This window comes from Balaenoptera borealis, assembly GCF_965194805.1.
Source record: "Balaenoptera borealis genome assembly, chromosome: 5".
In the NCBI taxonomy this organism is placed as follows: Eukaryota; Metazoa; Chordata; class Mammalia; order Artiodactyla; family Balaenopteridae; genus Balaenoptera; species Balaenoptera borealis.
The window spans coordinates 96,660,284-96,668,698 of record NC_138862.1 but is presented as its reverse complement, the minus strand read 5'-3'; the positions used below and the strand labels follow the sequence as shown (position 1 = coordinate 96,668,698).

At 39.2% G+C, this 8,415-nt stretch overlaps 1 protein-coding gene across 1 annotated transcript in view; it reads right to left on the bottom strand.

Annotated features, from left to right (window-relative positions):
- Positions 1-30: 30 nt before the first annotated feature.
- The window catches only part of LRRC31 (leucine rich repeat containing 31), a 31,180-nt gene continuing 22,795 nt past the window's right edge, over positions 31-8,415 (bottom strand). The window contains 3 exon segments of the mRNA XM_082393610.1: positions 31-1,549; positions 6,920-7,013; positions 7,015-7,088. Coding sequence (XP_082249736.1) covers positions 1,218-1,549; positions 6,920-7,013; positions 7,015-7,088 — 500 coding nt within the window. The 3' untranslated portion in view covers positions 31-1,217.

Here is an 8,415-nt window from a genome sequence, read left to right as displayed (position 1 = left end):
TGTGAACATTTGTTCATAGGTTTTTGCATGAGCACAGGTGTTCATGGAATTCATGGGAATGCCCAAAGAAGTGAAGAATCATTACCTAAAACATCTCCATTTATACCACTCAAGATCTCCTCACCCTGATGACTTTTCCTTTTTTTTTTTTTTTTTTTGGCCACACTGTATGGCTTGTGGGTTTCCTGACCAGGGATTGGACCCAGGCCAACAGCAGTGAAAGCAGCGAGTCGTAACCACTGGACTGCCAGGGAATTCCCATGAGGACTTTTTCTTTTAGAGTGGTATTGATTTCAAATTCTACGTGTCTTTCAAGCAATGATTGCAATATGAATTATTAGCGTAGCAAGAAGAAAGCAAAACCTAACTTGACTGGAGCATATCAGAATAGAAGTGTGTGAACAGACCCTTCTGCCATGCAGTGAATTTCATGCTCTAGTAAGAGAAAAATAAAAAATCACTTAGAGCAGCACAGAAACTTTAATGAGTTAAGTAGGTTTTATGTGGCAAATTCCATGTCAAGGAAATGCTCAGAGGTAATATGTTAATTTGTTTATTTTAGCAACAAAGTATTTTACTTTATTTTAACAAGGTATTTTTTGATACTGGGTTTTGAATTTCCGACCACTTTTAATGAAGATTTGTATGTCAGTGGCCATTATTAGTGTTCATGGTTTATATCTGAGATAAAACCAAGAGAACATAAAATAATAAACCACTGAAAGGAATACTTTCTGATAAAAATGTGAGTGGACCACATTAAGATACATATATGGTAAAGATAACATGAAAGTGTTCCACAGTTAGTGCCTTTCACCTTAGAATTTCACACACACACGCACATACACATAAACACACACCCTTATATTTAAAATATTTAGGAAAAGAGAGGCAGAAAATTCCAGGGCAAGACAAAAGGAGATGCAGTACCAGAATCTAAGCATTTTTGTCAGGGCTTCTAAACGGTAAGTGAACTAACTATATATCAAAACAAATGAAAATCCATTGAAAAATGTCATTCTAGTTTTATAAAATAGAGGATAAAGACATGCTCACATTAGATTATTATAGACAATATATATTTACAAAGCTCTTGTACTATAAATCCCACCAAACAGCCCAGAAGCTGGTACTCCTTGATTTCACCAGGATTCACTCTTGTTCTTTTCTTCCCCCTTAGGATGGTGTGTAGCTTAGTTGAGCCTCGAGAAGTCAGCTTACTGAAACCCACCATGGTCAAAGTGAATGCTGCTTCTGTGATCTTGGTCAAAGCTTTCTAGTTCTTCCTCCTGTGAGGCTGGGAGGACCCACCTCTTCATTCCTATCTCGGTGATCTCAGGAAGTTTGGTCACGGCACATAACAAGTGTCTAAACCATTGTCCACACTCCCAAAAAGCTGATGGCTGAAGGCTAATATCCAGCTCGGTTAACTCTTTGAGGAGCCACAGGTTTTGGCAGAAGATCGTCCATTCTGCATCACAGATGCTGTCATTATAGCTCAGGTCCAGCTTCCGCAGCCTGGCCAGGTGACCTGTCTGGATTACCGATGCTGAAAAACAAAATCACTCTAAATGCTAAAAGCCAAGGATACTTTCTAGTGTGACCATTTCCCACTTCCAATAACACAACACAGTAGCTCCAGGATTCGTAATGACAAGAGTGATACTTAGTAATGAAATGTTATTAGCTAGCAGTTTTATTCAGGGCATCTGAAATTACTCTTGTAACAAATTTCCCCTCTGCATTTCATGTACAGCTTGAAAATGGATTTTTCTTTCTCTTTCCAAATCCCATACCAAAGAGTGTCTTTTTTGTCAAGTTCCTGCTCTCTGCTACACTGGAGTCCCAACTCTTACTGCAGACTTTCTCTAATTAAAGGTGAAGAGTCATGGCTCACTGGCTTTAACTCAGGACCATTTCTGAATAGTTTTCTTGCTCTTTAATGCTGTTTAATTATTCATTGCTTATTCATTCTTCATTCAACAGTTATTTAATCGAGCACTTTCCATGGGCAAAATATGCTTGGATAATTTCTAATTCATGGGTCAATTAGAGACTTTAATACATGGATCAAGTCTTCCTTTGAATAGCACATATCACAGTACTACCCAAAATGGCTCTCAATAAATAACAGTTAATGATGAAGCCAAGAAAAGGAGCTAGGAGAGACAGCCAAAGCAGACAGGACATGCTTCCCTTTTCAGCCCAAAACAGGAATGGATTACAGAGATGAGATGTGTAGAATCTCAGAGTTGGAAGGGACCTTGGAAGGCTCCTCATTCAACCTGATCGATGATCAGAGAGAAATCCCTCTCACAGCTTCTCTACTGGGGACCAGCCCAACTCTGCCAGAAGTCCCTCTTCAGGTTGCCCCAGCAGAGGGAAGCAACTCTCAGCGGGAGGAAACCATGCCTCTAGGCCCTATCTGACTTTCCTCACTGCCCACCTCAGCCTGCTGGTTCCTGCTGGGAACCTTCCTCGTGCCAACCATGCAGTGTTGGACAACAGTCAGGTCCCCTCAAATGTCCCCCCTGTAGGCCTAAACACGCCCTGGTCCTTCAATCATTCCTTAGACATCATGGCTTCCACACCAAGTGGGATGCTCCGTCCCCATCATTTTCATCATCCCAGTCAGGACACTCAACAGCTGCATTTGGTCCCTAGATGTTCATGTTGATCGTGTCCCTTCCTATCTTTCTGTCTTGGAACATTACTCACCATGTTCTCAGGACCTAGCTAAGTGTTAAAGATAATGTGCATGCTTTTTCCCTTTAGAAAGTTTTCTGTTACAGACATTTTCAAACATATAAAAAGTAGATGGAATAGGAGTGAGAACTCCCATCTTCCCATCAATCAGCTTCAACGCTATTTTCATTACACTGATCTTGGCTCATCCAGTCCCCTTCCCCTACTTTTTGTTTGTTTGTTTTTTTAGTATTTTAAAGCAAATCTCAGACATTGTTTTACCTTTCCTATACTATTTGAATTTTCCAATGATGTGAGTACTCTATTTATTATATTTTAGTATTTTATGTGCGTTATATTTTTTAAAATCTGGGTAATAGTATCATAGGTCATGAAAATACTATTTTTGTAGCTTACTATATGAAAAAACCAATGCTGTTCTTTACGAAAGAATAAAACACAAACTACTAGTGATTAACAAATTCTTAAAGTTTCTATTAGAAATAATCAAAACAGGTAAGTGGCAATGTTTAAAGCCACACACAGCAATACTTGTTATTGACTAAAAATTGAAAGAAGGAAAAAATACTCTTGAAAAAATGTAAAAGTATAAATTTGACCTGAGGAAGAAAACCTAGTAGTAAAAATTAAGAAACAATATATAATGGCTGGAGCTATGATTAATAAAATATGATGCAGACCAAAAAAATTAAAAATGGAAGAAGCAAATTTTAATAACTTTAAATGAAATAATTTAAATATGTTTAATGGTATCCAGTTCAGGAAAACAAAACAAACCAAAGGCTTACTCTTTGAGAAGATTGATAATATTGATAAACCTCTTGTGGTAATCAGAATTCTAAGGTGACCCCAAGATTTCAACCCTAATTCCTAGGACTGTGTATATGATGGGTTCCCATGATTGGGTTATATTACATGGCACACCTGAGTTTAAGAAACGCAGACCCAAGCGGGGTTAACCTACTCACAGGAGCCCTTTAAAAGCAGAGAATTTTCTGCAGCAGGTGGTTGAAGAGGAAAGAGATCACAGAAGAAGTAGTCAGAGTGATTAGCAGACATTAACAGGATTATAAGAAAACAACTTTATTTCCATAAATTCGACCTAAGTAAAATGGGCCAATTCCTTGGAAGACACAAAGTACCAAAACTCAAGAAGAAAGAGATAGCCTGAATGGTGCTATATCTATTTTTAAAACTGAATTTGTAGTTGAAAACTTCTCACAAAGAAAACTCCAAGTTTAGACAAGTTCAGTGGTCAATTCTATGAAGTTTCAAGTTAATGAGAAAATAATACCAATTCTACAAAATCTTTCCAGTAAATAGAAGAAGCAGGAACACTTGCCAACTCATTTCCTGAGGTCATTATTACCCTGATACCAAAGCCAGACAAAGATATTACAAAAAAACTATTAGGCAATTATCTCTCATGAACACAGCCACAAACATCCTCAACAAAATATCTTCAATTCATTATAAGAAATCTAGCCAGATTAGGATTCCTTTACCTGATAAAGGGCACATCTACAAAACACAAACAAAAACCTATAGCTAACATTATACTTAATGGGAAAGACTGAGTGCTTTCCCCCCAATATTGAGAACAAGGCAGGGATGTCTGCTCTCACCTCATTCAACATCTACTGGAAATCCTAGCCAGTTAAATAACCAAGAAAAAGAAATAAAAGGTATAGAGACTGGACAGGATGAAATAAAGCTGACTCTAATTATAGATGACATGATTGCCTATGTAGAAAATCCTACAGCATCTACCAAAAATCTCATAGAACTAATAGATGAGTTTAGCAAGGTCTCAGTATAAAATGTCAATATATGAAAATCAATTGTATTTCTACATACTAGCAATGACCAATTGGGAATCAAAATTTAGAAACCAGTACTGTTTATAATAGCACCAAAAAATTAAATACTTAGATATAAATTTAACAAAATATATGCAGGATCTGCATGGTAGAAACTACAAAACACCAATGAAATAAATCAAAGAGGACCTACATAAAAAGAGAGATATACTGTGTTCATGGATGGGAGTGCTCAATATAGTTAAGATGTCATTTCCTGAATTTTCCTGAATTCCTGAATTTACCTATAGATTCAATGCAATCCCAATCAAAATTCCAGCGGGATTTTTTGTAGATATTGACTAGCTGATGCTAAAATTTATATGGAAATGTCAAGGAACTAGAATAACCAAAATGATTTTGAAAAAGAAGAACAAAGTCAGAATGCCCGTGCTACCTGATTTCAAGGCTTACTATAAAGCTTTAGTAATCAAGACAGTATGGTATCAGTAAAAGAATAGATGCATAGACCAATGGAACAGAACAGACCAAAAATAGACCCTCACAAACTGGCCAGTTGATTTCTGACAAAAATGCAAAGGCAATTCAATGAGCCTTTTCAACTAATGGTGCCTGAATAATTGAGCTGTCATATGCAAAAAGATTTTCAGCCCATATCTCACGCCTTGTACAAAAATACTCAAAATGGATAATAAGTCAAAATGTAAAATGTAAATGTAAATCTTTTAGAAGAAAACCTAGGAAAATCCTTGAGAACTTGGGTTTTGCAAAAAGTTCTAAGATGCAACACAGAAAGCTCTATCCATCAAATTAGCAAATAGATAAATAGATATTTATCAAAACTGAAAGTCTTAGGACTTCCCTGGTGGCCCAGCGGTTAAGACTCCGCACTCCCAATGCAGTGGGCCAGGTTTGATCCCTGGTCAGGGAACTAGATCCAGCATGCCACACTAAAAGCTCCCTCACGCTGCAATGAAGATCCCGCATGCCGCAACTAAAACCCGGCACAGCCAAATAAATAAATATTTAAAAAAATAACCAAACTGAAAGTCGTGCTAGGCAAAAGATACTGTTAAGGGGATGAGAAGACAAGTTACAGACTGAGAGAAAATATTTGCAAGTTATAGATCTGATAAAAGACTTGTATCCAGAAAATCTAAAGAACTCTCATTAAGAAAACAAACTAGGGCTTCCCTGGTGGTGCAGTGGTTGAGAATCCGCCTGCCAATGCAGGGGACACGGGTTCGAGCCCTGGTCTGGGAAGATCCCACATGCCGCAGAACAACTGGGCCCGTGAACCACAATTACTGAGCCTGCGCGTCTGGAGCCTATGCTCCGCAACAAGAGAGGCTGCGATAGTGAGAGGCCCACGCACCGCGATGAAGAGTGGCCCCCGCTCTCTGCAACTAGAGAAAGCCCTGGCACAGAAACGAAGACCCAACACAGCCAAAAATAAATAAATAAATTAATTAATTAAAAAAAAAAAAAAAAAAAGATAACTTCTTTAAAAAAAAAAAAAAAAAAAAGAAAACAAACTATCCAGTTTTTTAAATTAGGCAAAAGATTAGAACAGACACTTCACCAAGGTATATATACAGTTTACAGATAAACACAGATAAATACATAAACAAACACATAAAAATATGCTCACCATCATTAGTCATTAGGGAAATGCAAAAGAAAATCACAATGATTTGTCCACATCTTCTAATTACAGTGTTTGGCCATAACACTTGTTTTGAAAACACATATCTGTTCCAACTAGATTGAAATATCAGAGAACAGTGTGAGCATAACACAAATTTCTTGTTTGCTTATGCATAATTTATCCACAGGAAACAGTAGGTGAACACAGAAAACTGCACCCAGCTGAGCCAAGGTGGGTATAGGCGTAAACACAATCCACACATGCACACACCTCTCAAGGACAAGGAGCCTCACCCATCCACATCCAGTGTTCCAACTTTCTATTCTACATCAGGTAATCCTCCTTCTTCGACCACCATATCTATGTCTATCTCCTTTTTTTCCTCCTTCTTCTTTTTTTTTAATGTTTGGCCGCACCTTGTGGCTTGCGGGATCTTAGTTCCCCAACCAGGGGTCGAACCCTCACCCCCGGGAGTGAAAGCATGGAGTCCTAACCACTGAACTGCCAGGGAAATTCCTCCATCTCCTTTTATGAAACACTCTCCACTGTCTTTTTGGTTTTAGAATTGCCCTTATCTGTTTCAACCAGCTCTCTCCTAAGCAGATGTCAGGGAGCAGGAAAGCTGCACAGAGGGCTCAGCTCCAGGCCTCGCTGCCTTCTCCGCCTCCCTTCCTCTGGACTGGCAGGGCAGGCACGCTGGGCCCTGAGTGCCAGGACTGCTTTGGATGGAACCAGTAGGTAAAACCCAGAAGAGCCACGTCCTCTGTCACCAGGGAACAGCTGCTCGGCCTCAGCACCTGAAGGGATGTTGAAAGCTTTAGCGTTTCCAGGAGCAGCTTTTAGGTTGCTGCCAACACACTTATTCCAAGAAAGGTTGACTATTTCCAGAGCAGGGAGGTGAATGGAGGCTTCAGCTGAAATTGACAGCGATAAGAATAGCAATAATTTAGGTTTCCTTAGAGGTCATAAGCCTTGAATCTGAGGAACCTAGGCTAGGGCAACATATTACTATCAGTGACGTTAAGACAGTTGTAGAGACCGTTTCTCCTGCCTGAAATTCATGGCCTCAGTTTATGTTGTCTATTTTTATTTGGGAGAAATGTTGGAAACTTCAGAAAAGTAAAACTTGATTAAACGGGGACTTCCCTGGTGGCGCAGTGGTTAAGAATCTGTCTGCCAATGCAGGGGACGTGGGTTCGAACCCTGGTCCAGGAAGATCCTATATGCCGCGGAGCAACTAAGCCCGTGCGCCACAACTACTGAGCCTGCGCTCTAGAGCCCGGGAGCCATAACCACTGAGCCCCCGTGCCACAACTACTGAAGCCTGTGCGCCTAGAGCCCGTGCTCCGCAACGACAAGCCACCGCGATGAGAAGCCCGCGCACCGCAACAAAGAGTAGCCCCAGCTCACCGCAACTAGAGAAAGCCCACGTGCAGCAACGAAGACCCAACGCAGCCAATAAATAAATAAATAAATAATTTAAAAACTTGATTAAATGGAATTCACTATTGACTGAGATTTCTTTCCTTCACTTCACATTAAGAGGGAGAAAGAGACGAACAGTTTTCACAGCTAGTCACGATTTCCAGAGTGTGTCCTGGTTTTACATGTCCTGGTCGCTGTTGAAATTCAGAGACAAGGCCAAACCTCCCTAGAACTCTGAAACACCAAAATGTATTTGTGTTTACTTAACTGCAGTTAACAGAGACAAAGAAGGGAGATAGTGTATACTGGAAAGATTTTTAAAGGAAATTCAAAGATTTTCTGCTTAGTTCTCGGTTTCCCCTAACATTAAAATTAACCAGAGCAACTTATCCACGAGGTATAGCCATTAATTACATTTTAAACTATTCTGCCTTCTTTCTAAAAAATAATATATGTTTGAGGGGTAGATATATATTCTTTTTATAATATCTAACAAGAGCACCCTCCCACTCCTATGGTACAGAGACCTATCAATAAGAAATTGAACTTTCTTTTCTCAAAGTGATGTAGAGAAATATGTACTTACTTTACTTCTTTTTTTTATTGTTGATTTACTTCTTAATTCAAATTGAATTAAACAGGTCTCCCTTGACTTATGGTGGGGTTACGTCCCGATAAGTTGAAAATATCTTAAGTAAAAAATGAATTTAATACACCTAACCTTCTGATCATCATAACTTTGCCTGGCAGACACGTGGCCAATGAGATGAGCAGTGCTGGGGGAGGGCTGGGAGCAGTACATGGCAAGGACCAAGA